The 16146-nt window shown below is 39.0% G+C and overlaps 1 protein-coding gene across 15 annotated transcripts in view; it reads right to left on the bottom strand.

Annotated features, from left to right (window-relative positions):
• afdna (afadin, adherens junction formation factor a) overlaps positions 1–6539 on the bottom strand; it is a 122022-nt gene extending 115483 nt beyond the window's left edge. For all 15 annotated transcript variants that reach the window (XM_082504887.1, XM_082504894.1, XM_082504899.1 and 12 more), the window contains exon 1: positions 6334–6539. In XM_082504887.1, the coding sequence (XP_082361013.1) occupies positions 6334–6435 (102 nt within the window). In that variant the 5' untranslated portion in view covers positions 6436–6539. The remainder of the gene's footprint in view (positions 1–6333) is intronic.
• Between the last annotated feature and the right edge of the window lie 9607 nt (positions 6540–16146).

The raw sequence follows: 16146 nt of genomic DNA, 5'->3' as shown, positions 1-16146 counted from the left end.
AATTGATGTTTGGGGCAGAACATCTTGTTCCACGCAGGATCAGTGGAGAACTGAGTGGACAAAAAAATGCTGCCGTTCCCATTTTTAAACCATAAGCTTCTCTTGAGTTGCTCAGGGGGAAGGAGAAAAAAAAAAAAAAAAAAAGGTCTTGGGTCAGCATTCAGGGCAAGAGGAGGAACTGTAAAACCTTATCACCATCCCACAGATACAAAGGTACTGTTTAATGTAGCCAACTCTGCCTTGCATAAATAAGAGTTTCCTGATAATCTGATTTACATGATTGAGGAAAATCACACTTATACAGGAAGCAGAGGGAAATGTCAGCATAATAAAGATCACTCCTGTCTGAATGATGGCAATGTAACACGTAATTACAGGCTTAAAGAGCACTACCTGCTAATTACTGCACTGTCAATACCCTCATGAAACCCACTGCCGGAGAGTGCATTTGTAAAGACGATATGCATCATTTATTCTCTATTATTTATCCAGCATGGTCTGCTTGTCCTGTAAAATGTTTGTCAGTCTGCCTTTATTTATGGCTCAACTTTATGGCATGTAGCAGAATGTTTACATTTATATGAGGGGGGGGGGGGGACTGGACCCAGATTTAACAAAACCTGCATTCAGTTTCAAGCACATCATGTTGGACAGGGTCTGACATAACCGGTGGCCTCAAGTCTGGGTTGTGTAAACTGGTCCCAAAATTCATTCAAAACTTATTTTTTTCTTACTTCCTGCACATCAAACTTGCTGTACAGTCTTTGTTTTTTCTCCAGAACTCATATTCAGGACAATCTTGTCAGCAGCTTTTTTTCCCTGATGAGCAGCATTTCCAAGCACAAGAAGCTGCAAAGCTGTCAACATCCAAACTATTAGAGGAGTCTTCCTGATGCTGCATACTCAAAAAAAAAAAAGGGTGCTTCTTTTCAAAGATGACACATACCATTATTTTGAGGTTGCATGTAGCAAGTTATTGAATGCCACATTTCTGAACAGACACCATTTGAGCTGACTGAAGAAATTTGAGTAGACAGTGACAAATTGAAGGAAATAAGTGAAGCCTAGGGCTGTGCGATATGACCAAAATCTCATATCCCGATATAAGACATCTATCGTCCCAATAATGATATAAATCACAAAAATGTAACATTTTCTGTAAATTCTGTGACTCTCGGGCAGCTCGACTTGTGTGAAGTGTATCCAGCTGAGCGTCGTGTACCTGGAGTCGAGTGTTTTAACCAATGCATGAAACTATACATTTTTAGACATAAGTTGTAACGGCCGCCGTTTTCTTTGTGAGTATTTATTACACAAAAAAAAAACCTGTTCTAATGTTTGAGTCTAAGGTTTATTTTTTAGCACCTGACGGCTCTTTTTTGCTTCTCATCCGTAAACACTCTGCATCCTCTTTCACGTGATTCAGTTTATTTTGAAAAGTCTCAACAGGATCTTAAGCTTTATTGTGAAAGGTTTATGTGGAAAATAAACAAGCGGGCACGCGATGGTTTTACCGTCGTTGTTCCTAACAACAACGCATAAAAACAGGAGCTTGTCCGTCCGTAGTGTGGTTATATTAAATATAAGAGAAAGAGAGAACTTTAAGAAATTAATATAGCCACTACAGTGACCATCAAAACGCTGAAAAGAATATTGCCGTAAACAGTTTATTTTGCGACACCATGAAACAAACGATAGCATAAAATGAAATGATAGACGTTTCTATATCGTCATCCCATATATATATATATATATATATATATATATATATATATATCGTTATATCAAACAGCCCTACCTTGACCTCACCAAGTCTGTAATGCTCTGGGGGGGTATTTTGCTACCATGTTTTCGGTCTGCTTGTTGCCACATAGGGAAGATATTTATCCTACGATAAAAATTTCTATCTCATCAATTTAAAGATTATAAAAAGATGTGAATCATGTCTTATGGTTGGCTGGGTTTGTCCCATTTAAATTGATCCACTCCATCAAGCTGACTGATTGATCTGGCATTGAGATGTGAAACAGCAGTTCCTCGATTAAAACTTACATCAGTTCACTGAGCACGGTGTGAGGACTAACGATTAGCCAACCAGCACCGTGGCGTGGGATTTAATCTGATGTCAATCTGTGGAACCCAATTTTTTTTTTTTTTTTTTAAATTGCCATTGCTTGCTAATTAGCTGAACAACAAATACTGGACAAACATCAACTAAACAAGTAAAACTGTAAAAATTCGTAACATTTTAAGGTTCTTTAAGAGCCTTTTTAGTTCTTTTTAGTTTCTTAAGATGGTATTTTATATGTATGTAAAAAAAAAAAAACAGCCAATGGGAACCACAGAGTAATATGATACTTAAACACAGTCACTTTTGTCAACACATAAAATAAAGATTTTTTTAAAAGATACTGAGGCTTAGACCCTTAGGCTACAACTATACAACTGAAATCGAAGAAAGTGCTCTTAAAGCTCAGGCAAAACCAGTTTGTTTCCATGGATATTAGACAGATTAATATGTAGGGCTTCAGGAATTTGTTAGAGGAAATGAAATGCCGTCCCTCACGGAAAAGGCTGCATCCATCTATTATACTGCATTTGTGCCCAAGTGATGGAAATGTCGTCACCAGGCTGTTAGCACGAGACTGTGCGGACTTCAAGCAGACCTCGAGCGGTCTTTAAAGAAATATAACAATAATCATTACTCATCCTCTGTTTCTGTCACTGTCCACAACCAAGTGTAAACCTCACTTAATCCTATGGTCTGCATGGTCACTAGATCACGACTACACATGGAGTATCCTCAGCCACATATTTGCTTTGAGCTGTACTACAGGAGCTAAACTTACTTGATAAATGTGATATGCTCTAACTATGATATGAGACATGGGAACACCAATGTTTATTCTCCACTTTACATCCATAATCTAAATTCAGGAGTATTAAATAAGACATAATAGAAAACACAGGTAGAAGATGAGCCTGGTGTCAAAACAATTAAATTCTTTAGTTGGTGCAGGTTTCCGTTTTTAAACCAGGTAAAATGTGCTTTTTCAACTCACAAAAGTTCATGTACTTATGAAGGATCATAAAAATAAGGCAAATTGAAAAGTATCAAACTCTGGCCTATGTCTATGTACTTGAGAGCCTGTTCCTTGGACAATTTTAGAGTATGAAAGTTAAATCATCAATGGCTTCATTAAATATTGCACAAAAACAATAAGCCGATTCTGAGATGGGAACTTTTGATAGGTTTGGGTGCTTTTCTTGAATAACTCTGGTGCAGAGTTTCAGAGAATCATGAAAGCTAAACACTTTAGGAAGGCTAATGTGCCACACATTCACATGTCCCACCAAAACCTAGAAGGATTAGAAGTCACTAAACCTCCACATCTCCAGTGGGTGGAGTGGAGTCATGTAGTGTTGAGATGCATGCCTGCATCTCAACACTACATGACTATTGTGCCACACCATCCAAGCCCAGTGTTTATTCAGTCTGCAGAAATAAGTCCCCACATCTCTTCCCACTGCGAGTCCCCAACGTGACATGGGTACCTGTTATGTTATAATGAGCCTCACCATAAGTCCCGCAGCAGGACCTATTCATTTTGGGTTTGAAAGATTAAGAAGTTTGAGAACCTTTGCTCCAGACTAATCAGCCAGCCGTGCCTAATCTAATCACACAAATGATCTCACTGCTCTCAGTGGCAGCTTGCTCTGAAATTAAACGTTTATAACAATTACCAGATATTCTGTTTTTCTACTGGGGGGTGGGAAGCTTTATTTAAGGATAACAGTGTCAAGTTTTATCTATAGCACAGCTTCACTCTGGAGTGGTCTAGCCTATTTGGAGGACACTTGTGCAGCTTGGGCGCTCCACCACCTGACATATGGGTGGGGTGTGGCGTGGTGAAGGAAGGCCATGCATCTCCTTACATTGAGTTATGCTCTGCTGGACTACACTGTGACGCTTGTGAGCTGAAACCCCAGTATAGTGAAAGAATTACAGTCTGGGAAACTTCTGGACATGCAGAGTTAATGATTCCTTACACAGACGAGGGGTTGTGTATTTGTCTGCGCGTGTGTGCTGTGTAGTATGCAACACTGGCCAATGGCTGGCCAGCTTCAATCCTGGTAATCGGCTCAAGAGGAGAAGAGAGGGGACCCTGTGGCCCCCCTACACCCTTATCCAAGAAAGAGGTGGGGGGTGGGCAGCTCGCCTAAAAACACAGCAGCTGACACAATCACAGTCATAGATTTAAATTAAAACTACTTAACCACAAAATGCACCAGTCACAGGCAGGATTGGATGCAAGGACGTGTCCTGAGGGGGGCACAGGGTGGCACCAGGCATCCCTCTACCAATGCTATTTTGCTAGAGCACTATTAAGCCATCTAGTATTATATAAATAATGAAAATCATCTCTACTAGCAGCATTAAAAGTGATATGCACACACTCTTGAATCAATAATTATGATCCAATAATGTGTTTATGACTGAAGGTTCTTTCTCATTAGGCAGTTGTAGTTGAACTATTTGTATATTTTGATGGTAAATATCTAAGAAAATGGACTAGATTAGATTTGGGCAAAATATGAGGGCCAGAATTTCACTGTAAATCATTTTGGTCCAGCCCTTCAATCCTAAAAAAATTAATAAATAAATAAAAAAATAGTATTAAGCTAAGTGTGGAGTCTGTAATGCATTTACCTCTATTCTAAAACAGTGCATTTCATCAGGTCCAGTCACTCAAACCTACCTTGAGTGCCGGCACCTGCAGAATGAAATTCAGATTAAATTAGAACTATTTTATTTGTTTTATCTTGTCATCAATGGTCTTGCTTTGGTCTCAGTGGTGCAGACAGAAAATGCAGGAATCTTGTTTAACTCCACATTTGTCTGGGCTTTAGCCAGTGTAGATGTTATGTTATGTTGTTAGCTGCTAGGCTAAACAGCATCACCAGTTTTCTTGGTTGCGTTGAATTGGCAACGTTATTGCAACTCTCATCAATCATGCTGACGTCCTGTGAGCCACCACATTTCAAAAATCCTGGAAACGCCCCTGGTTTGCTGGACACTGGACTTAGTAAGGACTAGAGACATCGCCAAGCCCTTGCTACTGTTCGGCAAGGAGGCGTTTCTTATCCCGTCATGTCATTAGTAAACAGCCACAACCTGAGTCCAGACGGGCGGTTTAATTACAGCACTGCTGCTCCGCCGTGTTGTAGGGTCAAATTATTGCTGGTCAAACAAGCAGCTCGTACCAAGCTAGCTCGTGTGTGAGGACAATGCAGGACGACATGACATAGTCAGTGTGTTGCACAGACAGATCGACAGACGTACAGGAGAGGGGCTGTCCTGTGGGTGGTGGGCTAGCAGTATCTGAGTGCCCAGCTAAGCATCCACACCCTGCTTGTAGCTAATACTTTAAGCTTTTATCTATATGCCTAACGTATCTAGCAACCTGACCGTGTTACTGGGTTTGTCAGCCATTGCAGGCAGTGCAGCGAGTGCGCTGCATGCACTGTACACGCCGGCTATATCACAACTTTGCCCCCTCATTTAAAAAGCGCAAATATGTAATGCATAAATCACCAATAAGGGGGGGGGGGTGTTTATTCTGTTTAATAGTAGCACAGCTTATGTTTTCTCTACAGGTAAAGTGCTTGCTAACTAACTAGCTAGCTAGCCCAGTTAACGTTCCGTTCGCAAGATAACGCACCAAATCCCATTCAGAAATCTGGAAATTACATCTTTACCTACTTATCGCACGCATCCACAGAAGCAAGAATAAACCTCAAGGTAGATAATATTCTACTCACATTCGCGCCAAATTCGGCATATTTATCGCACACATAATCTTAAGAGCTTCTGTGATTTGCCAACTTTCAGAATTATTCCTGCCACTTCCCAAATACACAGCTGTGGGCGGTAATAGCTACGCAAGTGTGAACAGTTTCTTTTAAAAGAAAGCGATAGAGGCAGGTTTACCTATACACGATGCTCAGCCATGGACTGTTAAATAGTTTGCCTGGGTTGCCGTGAGGGCTCAAAGATTTAATTAAATTTATAGGCACCATCTTGAACAATGTGTTTAGCCTACTATCTGGCAAATCCTGACATTTTTCAATGGAGTTTGGCATTCATTCTCTCGCAGCACGTACGGGGACTTGCCACCGAGTCACCCAAGAAAACCACGCTGCCCAATACTGCTTGGCTTTCAACATTTTCAACCCAAGGGTCAGCCGGGGGTAGGTTTACAGGGCCCCCCTCCCCCAGGAGAGGGCCCGCGTGTCCGCGGCCTCTCCTGCCACTCCTGGCTGAGCTCCTACCTCTGTGGGCCGGCTGATCTCGAACAGGTCGAGCCGGTTGGCGTTCCAGTGGTTGATGATGTCGGCCAGTTTCCTCCTCTCCTCCTCCCTGCTCCCCGACATGGTGGACAGCCTTTCCGTAGGTCCGCACTGTTGAATAAAACTTCCCGTAACGGTAGTCCACAGGAGAAGAAAAAGCCGCCTCACAAACCAAAGGTTCAGGTCTGCTGCTTTATCGCCAGGACTTCGTGCGTCTCTCCGCTCACCGACCGACCTGCTCTCTGATCTGCTCCTGCTTCGCGTTCCCGGTGAGCTTCTGCGCGCCCCCGGTCTATGTGTATGTGTGTGTTTGCGTTTGTGAACGCGCAAACTATTAACTGTTTCAGAACCGACACAATTGATCGATGACGCTGCTTTTCTTAAATGTGCAGTCTCAAAAGAAGTAGTCCGCTTATGGTGGTCAGCAGGATTAACTCATTATCTTTTCATTAAGACCCCAACACAGACACACACACACGCCCTTAAACCCCTGAGCGATTTATTTACACTGTAAATATATAATATCTACAATTCAGACAGTGAAATCTCACTACTTATCTTGTTGTTTGTTTGCACTTTGAAAAAAGTAAACAAACACTTGTGCAGAAGAGGAATAAACCTAAAAACTTAGAGATGCAAAAAGATTTGAATACAGTAGAAAAATTATAATTAATCTTTTTAAATAATTGTAATAATCCAATACATTAAACACAATACATTTCAAGTAGCACACAGAATTTTTTTTTTAATTTAATTCAGGAGGCAGAGCTAGCTCATCTCAAGGTCAGCTAATCCAGTCCATATGAAAAAACTGAAAATTGCTGTGTGAATATAGACTGTAGTATTAAAAATGCTCGGTTAAAGTACAAAACAGTCCATTTAGCATTTGGTTGTAAATGTAAGATTCTTTTTTGTTACTTGTTGGAAGCACTGTGAAAGTGCACCAGAATTTTTCTTTATTAATAAAACTAATTGAAAATATCTTCTAATTATTAACCATTAATATTTTAAATTATTACCTTAACATCCAAAAGGTCTCTGCTAATCTATTTAGCTTTACATCTACCCTCGAATATAAAATTTTCACCTAATTTGCATGCTCAAATGGAAGCAAAAGAGTAAAGTGCATGCAAGAAACTTGATTTTAGAGGTATCATCTTCTTAGCATGTTACCCACCAGTGACCTGGTTTATGTTAAGAGGATAAAATTCCAGTTTTACGCACACAATCAGAGAGAGCATCTTATCTATGTATGGGATGGATGAGCCATTGTGTGCGGTTCTACATTCGTGATAACCTGTTTCACTGCAGTAGCTTTTTCCTTCCTGTGGACCCACTCTTCATAATCACACTCATTTCCTGTGTGTGTGTGTGTTTCTATTCTGTTTGTTGGGGGTAATGATGTGGCGCTGCGCTCCATCTATTAACACATGGCTGTGAGTGACTCTGAAAGGTCAGCAGATACATGTGAAATGTAATGATCTCATCTATAAAAATAGCTGTGATACAGCAGGGCAGTTAGTCATGTGGGCTGCCCACCTCTTCTCCCAGACAGGGTGCAGAACAGTAGCCCGGGCTTCTTATAAACACATTAGTCACCGTGCCAGAATTTCTGGGTGTTACTGTATAATGGATGAGTGAAGCATTGAGATCATATGTAAGTAATGAGTAAGGATTTTATCAGAACAGCTGATCTAACTTTAGCTACATGAGAGATTGCATAAAAATGTAAACATCAACAAATAAACTAAATACTGAATACTGCACTTTTACATTATAGTTTATATAAAAGTAGTCAAATTAAACAATTAAACATTAAAATGACTATTTTCCAACCCACTTTTTTGGCCTGACTGTTACAAAAAGCCACACTTACTTTAGACTTCTTATATTCCTGTACTGTAGTCTGAAAATCAGTCTGATCAAGGTTTGATGTTATGTGATGAATCCTTGGATCTGTTCATTGCCAGCCATTTCATTTTGTACTGATCCAGCCAACTCTTCAAATTTTGTGTGCTTTTTCCTTTTCGGTGTCCTTACACTTACCATGAAACTGTGGTTATTTACTAAAACAGAAATAATTTCCCTAAAACTGATTCTCAAGTACAATTTCAGTAACTCATCTACATAGAGTGTAGAGGGTAAAGGAGCCGTGGCAGTTGTTTGGCTTGAAATGACAACTGTAATCTCCATACTTTCTTTTTTCTCGAAATAGTATTTCAATTTTATTCTTGAAATTCTGTTTGTGACAGGTAGCAAAAGGTTGTCTTGAAGAGAGAGGAGGCAAAACAGCTTGTTTTGAACTGTGACCAGTATAAAATAAATACGGATTATTTTGAGGTGTAACTCATGGAAAGCTACTCCAAGAGCAATAGGTAGGCATCTTAAGTACACCTCTCTAATATGCATATGCTAAAGTGGGTGTGTATGCAGGTATTTGACTTGCTATTGAGCCCCTTCTCTTCTTCTTTATGTGATGTGACAAGATGTGAATTCTTTGGGAACTCATTTGACATCAGCAGCAGAAGTGAGAAACCACAACAGGAAACCAACTTTACCAGATAGCCTTGCTACTTCCTGTATCTGTGATGTTATCACAGCATCAGTCACCACACACACACACACACACACACACACACACACACACACACACACACACACACACACACACACACACACACAGGTAACAGACAGAAGTTTCACTGATTTAAAAAGCTGACCTACATGGCTTCTGTTGCTTCAAGTTCACGTGTTACCATAATTTCGTTGTACACACACAATAACAATTATGGGTGATTCTATTCTATTCTATTCTATTCTATTCTATTCTATTCTATTCTATTCACAGGTCTACTCCAGTAACTGGAAGAGTCAGTTCTTCTAATAAACAGCAAATGAGATCATTTGTTTTGTCCCGGCTCTGCTTTGCATTTCTCACATTTGCAGATGAGAATCACATGATACAGGTTCACTGCCCTCGCTGACCTCTAATTCTTATCAATTATTTTGTCTCCCGCTGTGACAACCCTCTGTTATTTATTTATAATCTGTTATTTATTTAAATCAAGTATAATAACCTAATGCTTATCTTACTTACAGAAACATTTAAGTGCAGATTATCTCTCAGTTCAAGAAAAGTTAACATAACAAAGACTTAAGACAAAACAGAGCTAACAAAGCGAGCAAACATTTGAGAGAGGATGCCTCGAGGAACAGCTCAGCACACAAAAATGATGTACAATACATTACAAGGAAGTCTACATGAAAGAAAGCAATGAGGAAGCTCCCAAACAGGAAGCAGCGAGGTGAGCCAGGGTGGTTTGTTTGATTGGAAATTTGCAGAACGAAAAACTGTTTATTTCAATGAACTTAACAACATGTCGACATGTCTTTATGCTGCAGTTGGAGTCCAGCTGTATGCTGATCTACTTATGTGGCCCACACTGACATATCTCAACAGCTACTGAATTAATTGCAATAACATTTTCTGCAAGCATTTGTTATCCTAAGAGGTTGCAGTCCCTACTCGACCAGGAAGTTCACCTAGTTGATCAGGTGACTGTGTGTCACCTGTGTTCAGTTCTGATCCAGGACCCTTTGATGTGTGTCTTTCCTGTCTAAAAAAATATTTACTATCATATCAAATAAGGGCAAAAATGCTCAGAAAAGTATGTTAAAGAATTCAAAATGGTTGGCGTTTTTAGCATTAACATCAGGCACTGTACAGCCTTAGAGATCTGCTGGTATGGCTGCAAGAATTTCACGAGGACATAGACAGTATATAAACGATTAACTTGACACTCTCTAATAGTTAGCATGAATTTTTAAAATATTATAATATATTATGATATATAATGTAGCATCATGCTATTAGGAATAATCTCGATGATGAAGCAGGGTATGGTTTAGGGTGTGTCTGCTTTGTGAGTGACCACTCCTCATTCGTGGTGTTTGGTCTAAAAAGAAACAAGAGGGCAATGGTTAAAGCTGATGCTTCAAAACTGAACTTCACAAACTCACAAGCTTTCCATCTGTGATCCATGTCTTTCCCTCCAAAAACAGACACTACAGAACTACAGAGTATCTTGTCCCACAGTTGGAGACATCATCCAGGAGAGGCTATTGCAAAAAGTACATAGATGATTCACAGATGCAGCAATGATTTTATTCCCAGTGAAATCGCCCCAACTCGCAGTTCGTAATGACTCATAACAATGTGAGTTGATTCTCAAAGGGACCCCGGCAGAACTGGCTCTGCATAAGCACCACATCTGTGGAAAAGAGGTAGAAGAGACTTGTCACTGAAACTTTATTTATGTCAGACAGCTGAGGGAGTCAAGTGAGACCTGACCTCTTGTATTTTATTGTTCATGACCGAGAGCGCCTCTCAATCTCATACCACTCCTTTCAATGTATTGTGTGTGTGTGTGTGTGTGTGCGCGTGCGTGTGCATGTGTGCAGTGTCACCTGAAGGGTATTGAATTTATTACCATCGCAGTGGATGGAGGTATTTTTAATCACCATATCTATACTTTTATTAAAACTACTGTTGGGTTAAGTGAGGTCATTGCAGAAAGACATAAACAGATTTGAGGTGGGGTTAATGAATAATGGATGTACCAGATAATAAAAACAGATTGATAAAGATGGAACAGAGACACTGAAAGCTTTTTCCAGAAAACCCCAAAAAGACAAACCAGGTCGAGGAATAGAGAAATCTTTTATAAAACTTTTTCAGACAGTCGAGTATGACCGAGAGCGCCTCTCCTGCAGTTTGAAATCAAACACCTGCACACTGTCATGACTCACTAGCTCTTAATCTCTAAAACAATGTGAGAAATGTGACTTTATCAAACCTTTCAGTAACATCCAGCAACTTTGACATAATCTTTATCCCACTGATTTGTAATGGAAGTGAGAGTACTTTAGAGCAAAGAGAGCTTAAGTTAAGCAAAAATAGATATTAATCAGCAGACACGTTGTTAAAGGATAAGAAAGGAAAACTTTGATGTGATAAGTGCTCAAACAGAAGCAGACACGAGGAGAAAGAAGGTTCGCAATTAAGTGTAATAACAGCTTTCCTTCTTGAAAACACCTCTGAAATCTAAACTAGCCCTGAAGATGAACTAAAGCAGGGGCTGTTATTGAGGGTTAAAGATTTGCACAAATAGCTGCAGTGTTTGACTATGTTCATAGATAGTCACAGTTATTCTCCCTCATGCTTGCAATTCATTTAATTCAATTATGTTACGTATTAAGAAGCTGGTAAGGTATAAAGAACATCAATAAAAGCTCAAATTTGGGTTGTTTTTTTTGTTTGTTTGTTTTTAATTTATCATAGGTGCACTGTGATACAAGATGCTAACAATTAACAGGACAACCTCCCTAAAACTCATCTCACTTTGTGTTATCCTTTTCTATGAGAGGAACAAAGACTCATGATCAGGCAAGCGCCTCAAAAATGCGCCTCTCTCTGCACAGTGGCACGATTCAGTGTGTTATCTACTAACACACCTTTTCTTTCTTTCCTGCTCTTTTCTCACCATCTGTTGCTCATATTCCAAGAGAAACATGAATTTCTCTCACACAGCGCAACAGGAAACATCTGCTGCGGTGAGAAATGTGGCCGCGCAGGATACATGGAGAGGCGGGAGGAGCATTGTATGATTTTAAAGGTGTGAACAAATGACCGCAATGAAATGAAAGCATGGAAATCTGTGCCACTGTATTAATCCATGTCTTTGTATTCCAGTGTGTACAAAGACTCCACGTCATGAAAATGCCATCCTTCAAACTTCCGTTTACATAACAGCCATGGGGTGCTTTATGTAGCACCTCGCCTCAACGATACAAGAAACCTGTGTGTCTAGTTGATGATGATGGTTGATAGTAAAATAATCATCACAAAGCCATATAATAACTACAACATGCAGAGACTGTGCATCCAAGGTAATGGAGAAATTTATTTTGGAACATTCAGCGTTTCTTTGGTATATGGCAGGAAAGCCATCGGACTAGAAAACATCCACAGCAAGAGCTAAATAAATACAAAGATCCGGTTGGGGAACAAACCAATGAGGGAAGAGACACCTGAGACCTGTATAAAGTGGGAACTTCAGATTTAATCCTGGGTTTTCGGTCTTATCAGGGTATTTTACAGTAGAGTGTTTAAAATTAATCACACCACATGATTCAGAGCTTGTAGAGCCACCTTCTGCAGCAATAACTTGAAGCAATCATTTCATTGTCTCTATAATTTTATCAGTCTTGCACATCATTTTGAATGAATTTGGCCCAATCTTCTTTATGTCATTCCTTCAGTTCATTGAAGTTTCAATCAGGTTAAGAGCTGGACTTTAAATGGCTCATTGCGACATCTTAATTTTTTTCTTTAATGAGGCCTGCAGAGTCTGGGTTTATACCCAGTCTGCTTCAAGGTAGATTATGACATTGTATTAACACATGGCTAAATGCTACAGACCTGCATGCTACCCAAACTTTGGCTTTTATAGTGGTGCTCGCACTAGCTGATGATTAATTAAACAAGTGCATTTGATCACCAGCGCCTTCCTGCTGCTAACACTCTTTATGTGGAAGGAGTCAGGTGTACTATCACTGCATAAATTCTGCTTCGGTGCAGATTATGTGCAAGATAAGAGATCAACGAGTAGGAAACCACCTCTTAAAGACCAATCAATTTTTTGGAAAATCATATCACCATTCCTGGAAGGTGCCTTGTACCTGTGTGCACAGATATTACAAATTTTATCGTTTTCTGACAAGCATGAATAAATACATTAAATACAATAAATACATGAATAAAAACATTCAAGTTTATATTTTTCACATAAAAGTGTAAACTACATTGAATAAATTACAACACTAAAAAGATTAAACTGAGGCAGGAAAATAAATTGTGATCTCAGTACATAAAACAGGCACTTCTTGCTTCTGTTATTGTTGTTGTTTGTTTTTTTTGTTGTTTTTTTAATTCTGTTTTTACTACAGTTTTACAAGAAGCTCAAAAAGAGCTCTACAGAACACAGAGAATTATTAGATAGGCTCCTGTTAACTCCACTGAAACATGTTTTATATATATCTCTTAACCAAGGCTTGAAAACATTTAAAATTAGGTTAACGATAGTCTAACTACCCAAACTTTCCCCTGCACTTTTATCATTGCACAAACATCCTTAAGCACCTGGATATTTCTTAAAGTAAAAATTGAGACTTTACCAATTGACCACAGTCAACCTGTTGGGGATGACAGTAACTGAGATCAGCCTCTTAGTAAAAAACTATTTTTAGTTATAGGAGGCTCCATTTTCAGAACATACTGTGCATAATTTTTGCCTCATTAACAGCCAAACTAGGCAGCTTACTGCTGCAAGTGACAGTTTGCGAGGCAGCTATGGTTGGCTCTCTAGCTCATGGCAGGATCATGAATAATGAACAAACCAGTAAGCGTTGTTCCTCAAATGATTCATTTTGATGCCTTTATGTAATGCATATTATTTATTATATAATGTGATGCCCTTAAGCCCTGATCTTCTGAACACACTAATGTTTAAACAGTGATCAGCTGTATCTGGTGACTCCATCAGTCATCTCTTCACTCTGATCCAGCACTGCTGCTGCTTCTATGGCAAAACAAATCAGCACAATTTTTACCAACATATTGCACCAACACAAATATACAATAAGGTATGTTGGCTTCTACATAATAATGCAGCTTAACAACAGACTTTAGCAGACACACATGGCTTTGATAAAGTTAAGTAATTGTTTTGTAGTTTGAAGAACCAAGAAAAAGTTTTTTTCTTTTATATTGCATGAAGAAATAAAGTAATGCACACAGTCACAGGACATCATCAGCTATTTGTTAGTGAGTCCCTGAGGGGTTTTCACCATCAACATCATCCTACTGTTTTAAAACCAGACACAGGTCGACCTGCCCTAAAGTATATTCTGCTTTATCATCTATTTAATTCCAAATAGAACCATCATGTCTCATTCCACAAGACTTGAAATAAGCAACTGAGAACATAAGGTCATCAGAAAAGTTGAGATGCTGCATCCGTCCTTTACATACTGTCTTTGGTACAGTGCTGTGACTCTTGGTTTCATGCTTTGTCCTCTGGTATCCCTCAGTGACAAATATCCTGCCCTGTTAACTGTAACACATTAGACTCTTTTGTTCATCACACAAGCCGTCCTTTGTTGGTCGAACCCAGAAGCTTAATCATCTGTCGTTAAGCTGTGTTTATGGTTTTAATGAATTGCTATGAAGAAAGAATGCTTCCAGTTTGGAACATGGTGAGCAAGTATGACTGGGTTATTTCTAGTGGATCTGGACTTTTCTTTTCAATTCTTTTCTTCTCTTTGTTCCTTCCTTCCTTCCAGCCTCCCCTTTTCCTTCCTTTCACATTATTTGATCTATGTGATATATTTATGTCTTCCTATATTTCCAAGCCAGGCATCTAATCCATTCAAATTGTATTTTGACTCTGTATTGTTGATAAAACTTACTATTAATACAGGGTTATAAATATCCAATCAAAAATAAAAGAAGCCCCGGAAAATAAATTTCAAGATGAAGCTCTCTTTATGACACAGTCAAATAGTTTGTTCGCTTGATGTATTTTATGGAACAAAAGCTTCTGTTAAGCAGACACATTTTCACGCATCTAATCAAAAACCATTCAGAAAAACCTGATGAATTTGTGAAAGTGCTAAATGCAAACTGATCTTCAGCTTTTAAGATGCATTGTTGCCGTACTTAGATATACCTTTCTGTTTTTTATATGAAGTTTTAGAATAACTAGTAAATAAAAGATACAATGAATGGACAAGACAAAGAAAGGAAATAAAAAATAGAAACTGGAAGACCAAAAAAATGCAAAGAAAACTCTCTATAGACCTTCTATTTCACACACTATCACTGTAAGAAGCAGAGAAAATCAGATGCACAAAATAAATAGGTGTAGAAAGTGCCTTTATAATTGCACATTGCAAGTGTAGTGCATACTGTACCTTTTTATCCACTCATATTTTATGCATTATGCATGGATAGTGGAGCTCAGAGTATGACGATGTGCTACAGGGGCTTCGCAGCATCTGTTAATCTGTGCTATTGACTGAACATCTATTAGTCATGAGGAATCCGCTCCACCCACACACAGCTGACATGGATTCCCTTGGTTGTTGCTATTTTTCTTTACAACATAATTTTAATAATATTCATGCAATAAATTCATATTGTAAAACCTATGAATCCCAGCACTTTCCCTTTAAAATCCCATTCATAAACACACCTCACTGGTACTGACTGTTCAGTGGGGTCCACAAATGCTGACAAAGGAATTGTTTTGGGGTTTTTTTGCAAAACAAAAACGAGAGCTTGATTTTTTTTAAAAGCCAAATAATCAAGAGGAACACTAAAAACATCAACAAATCACAAACCAGGAAGACTGAATGGTACAGGACACAAAAGGCATGAAGCTCAGGAACACCCAGGAGTAAAAATCATCATCTGACAAAGACAAAGGGAAGAAAGACCACATGCTTGTGACAAGTGGGAACACTAAGTGGAGAGGGCAGGTCTAAAAGGCAGGAAATGAAAAAAAATGCAGGACACAAAAACCACATGAAGGCACAAGGACAATAACCTCCAAAATAAAACAGGAAGTAAGCAAAACACAAGAGAAACATCAAAACAGAGACAGAGGAACAAACAGGAGCTTTATTGTGTATACATAGTATTGTGGCATGCACATACACCAGTCAGCCACAACA

Source organism: Aulonocara stuartgranti (assembly GCF_965226115.1).
Source record: "Aulonocara stuartgranti genome assembly, chromosome: 15".
Taxonomy (NCBI): Eukaryota; Metazoa; Chordata; class Actinopteri; order Cichliformes; family Cichlidae; genus Aulonocara; species Aulonocara stuartgranti.
Note: the sequence above shows the minus strand (reverse complement) of the source record. Positions and strands in the feature narration are given on the sequence as shown.